This window comes from Palaemon carinicauda, chromosome 2 (assembly GCF_036898095.1).
Source record: "Palaemon carinicauda isolate YSFRI2023 chromosome 2, ASM3689809v2, whole genome shotgun sequence".
NCBI lineage: Eukaryota > Metazoa > Arthropoda > Malacostraca > Decapoda > Palaemonidae > Palaemon > Palaemon carinicauda.
Genome location: NC_090726.1, coordinates 196,259,867 through 196,276,270, shown reverse-complemented (window position 1 = coordinate 196,276,270; position 16,404 = coordinate 196,259,867). Strand labels below are relative to the sequence as shown.

At 37.2% G+C, this 16,404-nt stretch overlaps 1 protein-coding gene across 1 annotated transcript in view; it reads left to right on the top strand.

The window, feature by feature from the left end:
- The window catches only part of LOC137629437 (uncharacterized), a 319,508-nt gene that overhangs the window by 27,349 nt on the left and 275,755 nt on the right, over window positions 1-16,404 (top strand). Inside the window, exons 2-3 of the mRNA XM_068360702.1 lie at window positions 6,508-6,532; window positions 9,501-9,643. Of these exons, the coding sequence (XP_068216803.1) occupies window positions 6,508-6,532; window positions 9,501-9,643 (168 nt within the window). The remainder of the gene's footprint in view (window positions 1-6,507; window positions 6,533-9,500; window positions 9,644-16,404) is intronic.

Below are 16,404 nucleotides of genomic sequence, written 5' to 3'. Positions count from 1 at the left end.
AATTGTTCGAAAACAAAATGGTCGATGCTTTCGATCAATTTGTCTTTCGAGGAATTGATAGTTCGAGGAATAATTTTTCGATCTATTGATTTCGAGGATTTTGTTTTCGAGTAATTGATTTCGAACAATTCTTCGGACACCATATACGCTATTATACGCTGTTTGTACCATAGATAGGTGTATAACATACGTTATTATACGCTGTTTGTACCATAGATAGGTGTATGAAATACGATTTTTGTGTCACGGAGACGTGTATAATGTACGCTATTTGTACAACAGATAAACATATAATATACGTTATTATACGCTGTTACCGTAGATAGGTGTATAATAGAAGCTATTATACTGAATTTTGTACATAGATAGGAGTATAATACACGCTATTTGTACAACATATAGATATATGATATACGTTATTATACCCTATTTGTACCACAAGTAGATGTCTGATATCTAATATACGTTATATGTACCACAGATAGATGTATAATATAAGTTATCTGTAACACCGAAAGATATATAATATACACTATTATATGCTATTAGTACCACATATAGCTTTATAATATATGCTATTATACGGTATTTGTACCACTGAAAGATATATGATTTATGCTATTATATGCTATTTGTACCACATATAGATGTATAATATACACTAATATATGCTATTTGTATCACTGAAAGACGTATAATATACGCTATTACACGTTATCTGTAACACCGAAAGACGTATAATATACGCCATTATTCACTATTTGTACCACTTAAAGACGTATAATATACGCTACTATACGTTATTTGTAACCGAAAGGCTTATAACATACGCTATTATATGGTATTTGTACCACTGAAAGTCATATAACATACGCTATTGTACCATTGAAAGGTGGATAATATACACTATTATATGCTATTCGTCCCACTGAAAGACATAATATACACTATTACACGTTATTTGTAACACCGAAAGACGTATAACATATGCTATTATACGGTATTTGTACCTCTGAAAGGCGTATAATATACGCTATTTGTACCACTGAAAGATGTATAACATACGCTATTTATATTACCGATATATGTATGTATTGGGAGGATGGTAGTTTTTCTCAATGAAGCTTATCCAAATAATTTGGCATTTTATACCTTTTAGAAATTTACTATATATAATTGATTTACAACTTTTGTGGCGAACGATACACAGATATGTCTCTGTACGTTATTACTTCTTTTTGTTTATTTATTTGTCTGTGTCTATCTGTCTGTGGACAGTATTAAGTCAAAACTACTTGACGGATTTTGACGAAATTTCCATGGACGAACTCATTAAATTTTGGATGTGATCCGGATTCTAGATCCGGATTTGCATTTTTCGCCATTTTAAAGATAAACTTCAAAGCAAATTGACGGATTTTGACGAAATTTTCACCACAGATGGATCACAGGTCATGGACGAACCCATTAACTTTTCGAGATGATCCGGTACAGGATTCGAATTCTAGATCTGGATTTGCATTTTTCGCCATTTTAAAGATAACTTTAAAGCAAATTGACTGATTTTGACAAAAGTTTCACCACAGATAGATCTCAGGTCATGGGTGACTCCATTAACTTTTGGAGATGATCCGATACCAGATCCAGATTTGCATTTTTCACAATTTTGAAGATTACGTCAAAGTTAATTGATGGATTTTGACACAAGTTTCACCACAGAAAGATCTCATGTCATGGACGACTCCATTAGATTTTGGAGGTGATCTGGTATACCGGATTCGGATTCTAGATCCAGAATTGCATTTTTCGTCATTTTAAAGATAACGTTAAAGCAAATTGATGGATTTTGAATAAAATTTCACAACAGATGGCCTAATTTTATCTGATTTGCATGAAATTAATACCAAGATGTGCATAATACAATTGCCTATCTTGTGATGTACATGATATAGGTGAAGGTATGCACTCTACTGAGTGCCCGTTCTAGTTTTCATACTGTCAACTTACCTGGAAAGAAGAAGAAAAAAAAAATAGAGATGGAAAACCTATATTTTGGTGCACCTTGTAGTCTTATAGAGCAACGCCGCGCTAAAGCCTTGAAAATAACCCCATTCATTGAAAAGCAACAATGAAAGTTGAGAATTAATATCAGATTACCTTGTAAAAGACCCTGGCCTTCGTTAGAAATGATTTACAATGTCGTAAAATACACATTTTCCCCTAAGTAATTTTCCTCAATTATCATTCTTACTTGTAGCGTTGATGAAAAAACACAACGTAAATAGTTTTTTTTGGATAATTTTACAATTTATTGTAGTCAGATGTTTTTTTGGCCTTAGGGGATGTGGTGGCCGATATGGTAACGTCCCAGACTGGTGAACGCCAGACCGTTGTTCGAGTTTCGCTCAAACTCGTTAGTGTTTTTAGTTGCTGCAACCTCACTATCCTTATGAGCTAAGGATGGCGGGTTTGGGGGGAGCCTATAAGTCTATCTGCTGAGTTATCAGCAGCCATTGCCTGGCCCTCCTTGGTCCTAGCTTGGATGGAGAGGGGCCTTGGGCGCTGATCATATGTATATATGGTCAGTCTCTAGGGTAGTTTCTTTGGTCGCTGCAACCTCACCATCCTTGTGAGCTAAGGATGCCGGGTGGGGGGTCCCTATAGGTTTATCTGCTGAGTCATCAGCAGCCATTGCCTGGCCCTCCTTGATCCTAGCTTGGATGGGGGGCGGCCTGGGCGCTGATCATATATATATATATATATATATATATATATATATATATATATATATATATATATATATATATATATATATATATATACAGTGTATATATATATATATATATATATATATATATATATATATATATATATATATATATATATATATATATATATATATGGCGAGTCTCTAGGGCATTGTCCTGCTCGATAGGGCAATGTCATTGTCCCTTGCCCCTGCCATTCATGAGTGGCTTTTAAACCTCTAAACCTTCAAGAGTTAGACGTGAATTACGGCCATTAATTAGTGTTAACCTACACTTTCTCCAGTTATTAACATCAGAGAAACATTTTATTAGTTTTCGTATTTCGTAATTATATTTTTAGATCAGACCGAATCTCGGAATTTTCTCTTATTTTCTAATATAATTTGTGGGTTAAGGTAAAACTTCGATAATTTCTTTTGTTTGCTAAATATACTTATCTTTGAGGTAAAATCTTTCCAGTGGCTATTATTATTATTATTATTATTATTATTATTATTATTATTATTATCATTATTATTATTATTGTTATTATTTTTGTTATCATTATTATTATTACGTATTTTTGTTATTATTATTATTATTATTATTATTATTATTGTTACTTGTTTTTATTATTATTATTATTATTATTATTATTATTATTATTGTTATTATTATTATTATAATTATTATTGCTATTATAATATAATTATTATTATTATTATTAATATTATTTATATTATTATTATTATTATTATTATAATTATTATTATTATTGTTGTTGTTGTTGTTGTTGTTATTATTATTATTATTATTGTTATTATTATAACTATAGTAATATCATTGATTTATTTACACCCATACCTGAAAATATTGACGTTTAACCCAATCAAATTTATTGTATTCACCAGTCAAATGTAATGTATTGGAAACGTTCATGCCTGGCAGTCTATTGGACTGGAGTTAGAGACCCTTGCAAGCTCGATAGTGTCTAGTAGGGCTACCTACTGAGTCATTGGTAGCCATTTCCTGGACCTCCCTGGTGCTATCTTGGGTACTGATCAATTTTATATATGGTCAGTCTCAAGGTCATTGCTGTATCCCTTGCCTCTGCCATTCATGAGCTACCTTTAAATCTTTAAACCTTCAGATTATATTGAATAAGCAGCTTTTCTAGGAGAAGGACACCCCAAAATCAAACCATTGTTCTCTAGTCTTGGGTAGTACCATAGCCTCTGTACCATGGTCTTCCACTGTCTGGGGTTAGCGTTCTCTTGCTTGAGGGTACATTCGGGCACACTATTCCATCTAATTTCTCTTCTTGTTTTGTTAAAGTTTTTATAGTTTATATAGGAAATATTTATTTTAATGTTACAGTTCTTAAAATATTTTATTTTTCAGCGTTTCCTTTCCTCACTGGGCTATTTTCCCTGTTGGAGCCCCTGGGCTTATATCATCCTGCTTTTCCAACTAGGGTTGTAGCTCAGCATGTAATAATAATAATAATAATAATAATAATAATAATAATAATAATAATAATAATAATAATCTATTACCTGGGCCTCCCTGGTCCTATCTTGGGCACTGATCATTTGTATATATGGTCAGTTTTAAGGGAATTGTCATGTCCCTAGCATCTGCCATTCATGACCTTCCTTTAAATCATTTAAACCTTCAAATTATATCAAAGTACTTCAAGTGAGTAAGAAGTACGAACAATTTATCGCTCACGTACGTCAAAAGAAATGAACGGAATGTGACAGTACGATGTAGATCAACGATGTAAGTGTCCTGAAGAGTTAAAAGAAAAAAAAATATGACCGTCAGTGTTAGGAATGAAATATTTAAACTGCTTCCTGTGATAGATACGATTTGCTTGCGTGCATGCAAGTCGCGTGAGAATGATTGTCTTCATTTTCAAGCAAAGGTTTTGAAAAGCAATCGTCCTTTTTTTTTTTTTTTTCATTATTGACTAGTTTTTTTTCTACCCATTATCGACATTTTTTTTTCTTCCATTTGGTATCTGAAGGTTTCAGTTAAGCAAAGGTTTGGAAACGCAATTGTCTTTTTTTTTTTTTTTTTTTTTTTTTTTTTTTTTTTTTTTTTTTTTTTTTTTTATTGACTAGTTTTTTCTACGCATTATCGAGATTTTTTTTCTTTCATTTGGTATTCGAAGGTTTCAGTTTTGGTTAACATTGATAAATGTTTGCCTTACTGTATTTTTCCTTATTTTTTCATTAAACCATCAATATCAAACCATTGTAGTCTAATCTTGTGTAGTGCCATAGCCTCTGTGTCATGGTCTTCCACTGTCTTGAGTTAGAGTTCTCTTGCTTGAGGGTACACTCGGGCACACTATTTTATCTTATTTCTCTCCCTCTTTATTTTGTTCAAGTTTTTATTGTGTGAATAGGATTTTTTTAATGTAACTGTCCATTACATATTTTGTTTTTCCTTGTTTCCTTTCGTTACTGGGCTATTTTCCCTGTTGGGGTCCCTGGGCTTTGTAGCATCCTGCTTTTCTAACTAGAGTTGTGGCTTAGCAAATAATAATAATAATAATAATAATAATAATAATAATAATAATAGTAGAAGTAGTAGTAGTAGTAGTAGTAGTAATGATAATGATAATGATAATGATAATGATAATAATACTTATCAGTCCCAAAACCAAACATGGCAAATACTTGAGAGTTTTATAACTAACCAGGTTGATATTAACATTTCAGTATAATATTTTCACAGTTTAGAAATTACTTGTGCTATTTATTTTCATATAACTCGTAAACAAATGTTTGAATTTAAATTAACACACATTTTGCGAGACAATAAAAAATCAATGGTAATTTTGTATATTATTACATCGTGTGACTACGCACAAGAAATATATGATTTCCTATAGCAAATAACGAGATTTAACCGATTTTGATGACCATTTCAATCGCAAACAAACAGATCAACCAATTCGGTTAGTTATAAGTTGACGAATTGGTTGATGTTATTACGGATGAAATGAATGAGAAAACCAGTTAAATCACGATATCTACTATAGGAAATCATATATTTCCTGTACGAAATCACACAATGAAATACAATACAAATGAACCATATAAATATTAACACTGTGGACATATATACCAAGTTAAAATATATAAACAACAGATGTCGGGGACAATAACATTAGCAACATTACCAATGTTTGACAGAACTACCAACGATGACGAATGGTACACAGTGTTACCAACGGCACGATGTCATTACTAGAGGTAGAAATAAATTTTTCCATACGAAAACTAAATAATACTACCATAAAACTATTACACAATAAATAAAGAGTACCAAAAGGCCACAGAACCTAACAAACCCACCTAACCTTGCCTAGAAGCACCCCGGTCACAAAACACATATAATAAGAATGGGGGAATGACTTACCTTGATACACAGTACTACCAACGGAGACGAATGGTACACAGAACTACCAACGACACGATGGCATTACTAGAGCTAGAACTGCTAAATATCTCCTCAGATATATTCAATAATTTCTCCATATAACTGGTACGAAATATATAAAAAGTACAGAAAGGCCACAGAACCTAACAAACCCACCTAACCTTGCCTAGAAGTACCCCGGTCACAAAACACGAATAATGACTATTGAGGAATGACTTACTTTTATGGGTAATCTTTTAATGTGTTATAAGTAGTTTGAGGCAATTGTGAACTGGAATATTTATTTACATTCTTCTCTCTCTTTCAGGTGTTGCTGTTGGCCATTATCGTCGGTAAGTAAAGTCGTTGTTTGGTATAGTTTAAAGTGCTGATTCCAGGTATTTCAAATCACACATGATATTGTTACTGAGATTAAAGTGCTGATTCCAGGCATTTTAAATCACATATAATACAGTTACTGAGATTAAAGTGCTGATTCCAGGTATTTTGAATCACACATGATAGTGTTGCTGAGATTAAAGTGCTGATTCCAGGTATTTCAAATCACATATAATACAGTTACTGAGATTAAAGTGCTGATTCCAGGTATTTTAAATCACATATAATACAGTTACTGAGATTAAAGTGCTGATTCCAGGTATTTCAAATCACACATGATATTGTTACTGAGATTAAAGTGCTGATTCCAGGCATTTTAAATCACATAATACAGTTACTGAGATTAAAGTGCTGATTCCAGGTATTTGGAATCACACATGATAGTGTTACTGAGATTAAAGTGCTGATTCCAGGTATTTTAAATCATACACAATTATATTGCTGAGATTATATTATATTACTGAGATTAAAAGGAATGATTCCAGCTATTTTAAACCACACTCAATTATGTTGGTGAGATTATATTATATTACTGAGATTTAAAGGTCTGATTCCAGGTATTTTAAATCCCACACATTCATGTTTCTGAGATTTTGATATATTGCTTAGATTAAAAGTGTTGATTCCAGTATTCTAAATCGCACATAAATAGACTACTGAGAGTTTAGTGCTAATTCCAGGAACTTTAAATTACAAATTATTGTTTTTACTGACATTAAAGTGCTGATTCCAGGTATTTTAAATTGCACGTAAATATAATAGTGAGATTAAAATGTTAATTGTCTAGTATTTTAAATTGCATACAATTATATTACTGTGATTTAAATGCAGATTCCAGGTATTTTAAATCGCAGACTTTAGGGTAGGTTAGGTTAGGATAGTATAGAATAGGTTAGGTTAGGTTAGGATAGGATAGGTTAGTTTGCGATAGGATAGGTTAGGTTAGGATATGTTAGTTTAAGATAGGATATGTTAGTTTAGGATAGGATTGGTTAGGTTAGGTAACAATTATGATATGCATATAATTTTTGCTGTTGATCCAATTGTTCTTGCACTATGTGAAATTAGTAATAAGTAATGAAATTTTTGTAATCAGTTTCGAAGGATATGCATAGGAAATCTTGATTACTCATCGTGGTATCTTTTGTAGTATCCTATTGGAAACGTCCTTGCCTGACGATCTGCTGGACTGGGGTTCAAGATAATTCCTTGTAGTGTCTGCAACCTCACCATTCATGTGAGCTAAGGATGTAGGGTTTGGGGGAACCTATAGGTCTACCTGCTGAGTCATCAGCAGCCATTGCCTACCCTTCCCTGGTCTGCCATTCATGAGCGACCTTTTAAACCTTTAATTGAGATTAAATTATTTACAATTAGTTTTAAAAACTTTGCTGATAAATCCCATTACAAATCGTACAGTAGATGAAATATGCAACTGTTTCCTCATTACAAATCGTACAGTAGATGAAATATACAACTGTTTCCCATTACAAATCGTACAGTAGATGAAATATTCCACTTTTTCCCCATTACAAATTGTACAGTGGATGAAATATGGAACTGTTTCCCATTACAAATAGTACAGTATTTATCCTCTAAGGAAAGGTCAAAGCAGATGCTCCAGAATACGCTCAAAATGTCTTCAAGCGAATTTATGGTCATGTAAAATGTAGGGTATTATTATTATTATTATTAGTATTATTATTATTATTACAGTAATTGCTAAGCTGCAAACTTAGTTGGAAAAGCAGAATGCTATAAACCCAGGGTCTCCAACATGGAAAAATAGCCCAGGGAGGAAACCGAACAAGGAAAAATAAAATTTTTTAAGAACAATAACATTCAAATGAATATCTCCTATATAAGATATAAAAACTTTCATCTTCCCACTTCGTGATTTGGACTCTTCTTAAAGGTAAACTTATTGGAAGGGGTGAAGATACAACAATGACATTTGTTTCCTGTACTGTCTGTAGCCAGGCCTTCTCCATCATGAGGCTCAATACTGCACAGTATTCTAGAAGTTTTATTCCAGCTGTGACCAAGTTGTGGAATGGTCTTCCTAATCGTGTGGTTGAATCAGTAGAATTTCAAAAGTTCAAAGTGGCAGCAAATGTTTTTATGTTGAACAGGCTGGCATAAGTCATTTTTATAGTTTATACTGTATATGGCACATCTGTTTTGATGTTGTTACTGTTTTTAGAATGATTTATTGTTAATTTGTTCTCATCATTTATTTATTTCCTTATTTCCTTTCCTCACTGGGTTATTTTTCCCTGTTGGAGCCCTTGGGCTTATAGCATCTTGCTTTTCCAACTAGGGTTGTAGGTTGGCTAATAATAATAATAATAATAATAATAATAATAATAATAATAATAATAATAATTAGGGAAACCTATAGATCTACTTGCTGAGTCATCAGCAGCCATTGCTTAGCCCTTCCTTGGTCCTAGCTTGGGTGGAAAGAGGGCTGGGGCACTGATCATATTTTAGAAATTACCACATGATTGTGAAGTAAGTTTGTCTCTTACCATCATGAACTACATTGTATTTCAAATAAGCCATATACATTAAAGTCTGGATTCTCTCAACAACCTCGGGATCAGAGCCCCAGGCAAAACCACTCAAAGACTATAGTATCTGTCCAGCCTGGCTTCGAACCATGGTGCAGGACTCCAGAATACTTGTGTGACATTGACCATACCACTCAGCCATGAAGAAAGATAAAAGTCAATGACAATTCTTCTGTACATATACCTGTCGAATTCAGGTTTTTTGTACTTGGAATTGAAATCAACCCATCTTCATCATCGTAGCTAATTGGTAGGTTTGTGACTTGGCATTCGATTAAGGATAAATTTTGCACATTTAAACGTGTTTTTCATATTTCATTGTATATTCATCTTTTTCTTTCTCTTGCAGGGGTATGTCAAGCCAACTGCCCTTTAGGATGGAAAGCCAAGGGAACTCACTGTTACTTAATGGACACAACCGGATCGGACATGGCTACAGCGAGAACATTTTGCCGGAATAGATTAGCTACATTAATTCCCGTGACTGATGTGGTGGGTAGAGAAAGCTTGTCTGGATAATGAGGGCTTTCTTTCTGTTGGAATTCATGTTGATTATACTAATTTAGGAATTTTGGTATATGTGACATTTTTTTTTATTTCTATGATATTTAGGTTTTCCAGTGGGCACCTACATTATTATTATTATTATTATTATTATTATTTGCTAAGCTACAGCCCTATTTGGAAAAGCAGGATGGTATAAGTCCAAGCGCACCAACAGGGAAAATAGCCCAGTGAGGAAAGGAAATAAGGAAAACTAGAAGAGAAGTTCAAGAACAATCATCATCATCATCATCTCCTACGCCTATTGACGCAAAGGGCCTCGGTTAGATTTCGCCAGTCGTCTTTATCTTGAGCTTTTAATTCAATACCTCTCCATTCATCATCACCTGCTCCGTGCTTCATATTTCTCAGCCATGTAGGCTTGGGTCTTCCAACTCTTCTAGTGCCTTGTGGAGCCCAGCTGAACGTTTGGTGAACTAATCTCTCTCAGGGAGTGTGAATAGCATGCCCAAACCATCTCCATCTACCCCTCATCATGATCTCGTATATGGCACTCGAGTAATCTCTTTTATAGTATAATTTCTAATCCTGTCCAGCCATTTAAATCCCAATATCTTTCTGAAGGCTTTGTTCTCAAATCTACTAAGTCTATTGGAGATTGTTTCATTGTCATACCATGACTCATGTCCATAGAGTAACACCGTCTCACTAAACTGATATATAGTCTGATTTTTATATGTAATGTCAGGCAATTTGATTTCCAAATTTTACTTAACCTAGCCATTGTCTGATTTGCTTTTTTCAATCTCTCACTAAACTCTAATTCTAAAGACCCTGAATTGGAGATCATTGTCCCTAAATATTTAAATGATTTTACCTCATTGATTCTTTATCCTTCCAATGATATTTCATCTTCCATTGCATACTCCGTCATCATCTGTCTTTCTTCTATTTATCTTCAGCCCAGCCTTGTATGATATTTCATGCATTCTGGTAAGCAAGCACTGCAAATCCTGTAGTGTTTTGCTAACAAGGACAGAATCATCAGCATACTCTAGATCTGTTAAATTCCTATCACCAATCCAGTCCAATCCCTCTCTACCATCTCTGACCATTTTACGCATTACAAAATCCATGAGGAGGATAAACAACATAGGTCACAACACATTCCCTAAGAGTTCTCCGCTGTTCACTGGAAAGTAATTTGATAAGACTCTATTAACATTAACTTTGCACTTGCTAAGCCCATGAACAGACTTAATCAAATTTACATATTTAAGAGGGACTCCATAATAACACAGGACTCTCCACAAAATTGGCCGGTGCATAATATCAAAGGCTTTTTCATAGTCCACAAATGACATCAAAAGGGGATTTCTATAGTCTACCATTGCTGTATATCATGTCTCAAAATGAAAATTTGGTCAACAATAATAACATTAAAATAAAAAAATATAAAAATATAAAATATAAAAACTTCAAAGTAACCAGAGGAAGAGGAACAAGATAGAATAATGTGCCTGAGTGTATCCTCAACCAAAGGATCTCTAACCCAAGACAGTGGAAGTCCATGGTACAGAGGTTATGGCACTACCCAAGACTAGAGAACTATGGTTTGATTTTGGAGTGCCTTAGTCATTTAAAAGGCACACACCTGTGAACCTGACAGTGTAAATTCGGTGAATGTTAAAATCGGTATCTTTATATTTTTACTAGACTTCCTTGAATATGTTTGTTTATTTTGATTGTTTTCAAGCATTGATAAGGAGCTTTCATTCAGAGTTATTATTATTATTATTATTATTATTATTATTATTATTATTGTTGTTATTATTATTATTATTATTATTATTATTATTATTATTATTACTTGCTAAGCTACAATCCTAGTTGGAAAAGCAGAATGCTATAAGCCCAGTGGCCCCAACAGGGAAAATAGCCCAGTGAGGAAAGGAAAGAAGGTAAAACGAAATATTTTAAGAAGAGTAACAACATTAAAATAAATATTTCCTATATAAACTTTAAAAACTTTAACAAAATAAGAGGAAGAGAATTCAGATAGAATAGTGTGCCTGAGTGTACCCTCAAGCAAGAGAACTCTAACCTAAGACAGTGGAAGACCATGGTACAGAGGCTTGCTTGTGGGTACACTCGGGCACACTATATAATTTTTCTTCCTCTTGTTTTGTTAAAGTTTTTATAGTTTATTTAGGAAATATTTATTTTAATGTTATTGTTCTTAAAATATTCTGTTTTTCCTTTTTTCCTCTCCTCACTGAGCTAGTTTTCCCTGTTGGAGCCCTTGGGCTTATAGCATCCTGCTTTTCCAACGAGGGTCATAGCTTAGCAAATAATAATAATGATAATAATAATGATAATTATTTCTCTTGTAGTTTCCTTGTTTCCTTTTCTCACTGGGCTATTTTCAATATTAAACTTACCCGATAATCATGTAGCTGTCAACTCCGTTGCCCGACAGAATTCTATGGAGGGATACGCCAGCTATCACAATACTAGAAGGGGGTGTACTTACCAGCGCCACCTGTGGCCAGGTACTCAAGTACTTCTTGTTGACACCTCCTCAATTATTCCTCTGTCGTGCTTCCGGCAAGACGTTCTGGGATACGCTTATGTTCTTGGAGTATTTTCACGACTTTGGTGAAGTATTTCTCTTTGATTTCGGCTGTCGCTTTACTGGAAACTTCTATTTTAGCTTAGTTAGCTTTTGGAATTAATTTGATTAATTTTGGTGACGAAGAGAGTATGAACTCTCGTTCACCTTTCAATGGCCGACCCTTCCCTTAGCGGAAGTGTTGGTGTCGAAGAGAGTATAGACTCTCTTTCTTAATTTTGCTTAACAAAAGTTATAGATTTATTTTATATCTCTCCGCCTCTTATAGGCCTCTTCGATTAACTTCCTTTTATTATAAACTTATTAAAATTAATTTTTATATTTGTTTATATTCGACCTTCCTAATAGTAGGCAGTCTTTTCTTGGTACCGAAGTTAATTATCGTGAGTCCGTCATTTCGGTTTTACCTGTTAACATATTATGCTATTTTAAGGTCTTTGAAAGAATTTCTTTGATAGTCTCGTACTTTTTCAAAGTTGAACTAACGTTTTGTTTGTCTCGGCAGTTGTTGACGTTCAGAACGTTTCAACTTGCACTCTATCGTTACGATAGAGAAAGAATGTTCACGGTTTCACATTGCAGTAAGAGTAACCGTGTCTAGCGTTTTGTTCATTCTTTCTTAACTTAATGGTTTTGATCCTAATAAGGAACTTTTCTTTTTGGGAAATATTTCAGTTTTTTCCTTTAACAATAATATGTTTTAACGATATATATGATTGGGCTCTTCTCTCAGGTTCTAAGTCAAGAGAGAGAGAGAGAGAGAGATAGAGACGGAGGGAGAAAGAGGATAAACGTTTCCCTCAAGCCTGCCAGGCGTACGAGTAACGTCGTTATCGTTTTGCTCTTATCCCTAGTCTCTTTAGGGGAAGAAACTAAACGTTTCTAGAGTGATCTAGTGTTTAGTCTCTTTCCAGCCACTGAATTTTCTTTCATTAGATTTTTCTGTTACATTGTAATTCTGTTTTCGCAATTATTAACTTTTGAGAAGGATAGAATTGCGTGTTTCAGGTACAAACCACTTAAAGTTTCGAGTTCAGTGAAATAAGTGCAAACAGAAATCAAAGTGATAAGTGATTGATGTCAGTGTTATGCGTGAGGGTACTTTTGTGCGCGCCAGTCGTTCTCCCAGTCCGGGACCTCTTGCAAGCTCCCAAGCCCAGGGGAGAAGCAATGTCGAAGGGCAAAAGGGTTCGGCAGGCCTTGATCGGCGCACAGAAGTATCCTCGGTGGTTGTGGGCGTGTCTTACCGAGACCGTCACTCCCACCCGCAGACGATTGAGCCCTTATTTTGCTCGTCTGCAGAAGAGATTTAGAGGAGAAAATAAAGGCAGAGTAACGCTAGTCATTGGGTTAGCTCTGACTCTCCTCAGTCATCATTTTGTCGGGCTGAGAGTGCGCCTACACTCCCCCCCGCCTATGCTCGCTCCGCCTGATCGCAGTACCACCTGCCAGGCGTACGATGTTGTGGACTCTACTACAGTCCATGCAGCACAGCTTTCGGACCTGATGCGTGAGTGTCGTGCTGAGAGTGTTGCACCTCCTCCTCCTCCTGCACCGGTGGTGCACCAACCGCCTGCACCCGTTCAGCCTGTGCTGCACCCGCCTGCACCGGTGGTGCACCAACCGGCTGCACCCGTTCAGCCTGTGCTGCACCCGCCTGCACCGGTGGTGCACCAACCGGCTGCACCCGTTCAGCCTGTGCTGCACCCGCCTGCACTCGCTGCACCCAGTCACAGCACCATCTGCCAGGCGTACGATGTTGTGGACTCTACTACAGTCCATGCAAGCACAGCTTTCGGACCTGTTGCGTGAATATCGGGCTGAGAGTGTTGCACCTCCACCTGCACCCTTTCAGCCTGTGCTCAACCCGCCTGCACTCGCTGCACCCAGTCGCAGCACCATCTGCCAGGCGTACGATGTTGTGGACTCTACTACAGTCCATGCAAGCACAGCTTTCGGACCTGTTGCGTGAATGTCGGGCTGAGAGTGTTGCACCTCCACCTGCACCCGTTCAGCCTGTGCTCAACCCGCCTGCACTCGCTGCACCCAGTCGCAGCACCTTCTGCCAGGCGTACGATGTTGAACCTCTTTCTGTGTTCGCTGTTCCCAGTGTTGTTCAGCCTCAGCCTTCTTTAAGGCAACCTTCGGTTTGGGATCAGGAGGATTACTCCACTCTTCCTCCTCCTCCCCTGGCTGCTCCACCGGTGGTGCAACTCTCGGTGGAGGTACAACCTCTTCCACCTGTGAGTCAGTCTCCTCAGCTGCTGCACCGAGCTCAACCCGTGCACCCTGTTCCTGCACCTCAGACACCTCTGCTTGCGGGAACTTTACCTTGTTCTGCGCAACCTCGGTCTCTTCACGCTCCACTCATTCCACAGGAACAGGAACTTTCTGCACCTTCCACTGTTGTTGTTCCAGCTCGTTCTGACTCTGCTGTTCAGCATACCTTACCTCCATTTTCAAACCATGGCAAAAATATGAATCATGAGTTATGAATGTAAGGTAAACATTATGTTGATTTTTAAACCCCATGCAAGCATGCATAAAGCACTCTAGCACTGGTCATGGAATTTCTAAGAATGTTAAACGCCATGCACACGCTCTGCTTTCCTTACAGCAGGCTCTGCTTACTACATGCTCAGCATTCAGCATGCTCTGCATTCAGCATGCTCTGCATACAACATGCTCTGCATACAGCATGCTCTGCATTCAGCATGCTCTGCATACAACATGCTCTACATACAGCATGCTCTGCATACAGCATACTCTGCATTCATCATGCTCTGCATACCTTACCGCATGCTTCTCAACATATCTTGGGTTGTTGCCAACTCACTAGACTGTCAAGCAGTTTCATAACGTTGCCTTCTAGTCTGCTGCTTTTGCACCAGTGAACCCTCACTCAGAGAACTTAGCTTTTCTAGGATAAGGTCCCTGTAGATGAGAAAGTTCTTTTCTCCCTCCTTCTGATGTTCCCTTGAGGACTCTGTCATTTGGAGGGAGCCTTTAGCTGCATAACCTCTTATGGACTTTTATTTAAGCATTACATGCTTACAGGGAAGGTAATGGTTCCACTTCAGCCGCTAATCCCGTCTGTTACCACACCTGCTCCCATAGACCTTGAGCTGTGTTGCATGACATGCAGTCCAAGCTTAGTCCTTGTTAGAGGATTTTTTGTTTACGGAGTCAATGTGTCACGGGGAAGACGTTCAACAACCAACAGAAGGGACTTGTTGTGACGCAGTGCGGCAACCTCAGCAACCCGTTAAGGAGTTGTCTGTACGACCCAGATAGTCTAGACAGATTCGGGTTGTCACTGTACTTCCTCGCTTGCCCATGATTGACAGTTTACAGACTGTGCAGCAGTATCATGATCTTGTGTCCGGCTCCGTCAGACGACTGGCTTTTAAGAGCTCCCACAAGTCGTCGCTGTCTGGAGATTTTCAAATGGACTATGGATCTGACCAAGGAACTGGGCCTCCTGGTCAATTTTGAGGAGTCTCAGCTCGTTCCATCCCAGACCATTGTTTCCTTGGGTATGGATCTTCAGAGTCGAGCTTTTCGGACTTGTCCGTCGGCCCCAAGGATCTTCCAAGCCCTAGAATGCATCCAGAGCATGCTGAGAAGGAACCGATGCTTAGTCAGGCAGGGGATGAGTCTAACAGGGACACTTTCATCGCTGGCCCTGTTCATCGAGTTAGGGAGACTTCACCTCCGCCCCCTTCAGTATCATCTAGCTGCTCACTGGATAAAGGACTTGACGCTAGAGACGGGCTCAGTTCCTGTTTCCGAAGAGATGAGGTCTACTCTAACGTGGTGGAAGAACAGCATTCTTCTCAAGGAAGGTCTACCTTTGGCTGTTCAGACCCCCGACCACTGTCTCTTCTCGGACGCATCGGACACGGGCTGGGGTGCGACACTGGACGGACAGGAATGCTCGGGAACATGGAATCAGGAGCAAAGGACACTTCACATCTATTGCAAGGAGTTGTTGGCAGTTCATCTGGCCTTGATAAACTTCAAGTCCCTCCAGCTTAACAAGGTGGTGGAGGTGAACTCCGACTACACCACAGCCTTGGCTTACATCTCCAAGCAGAGAGGGACTCATTCGAGGAAG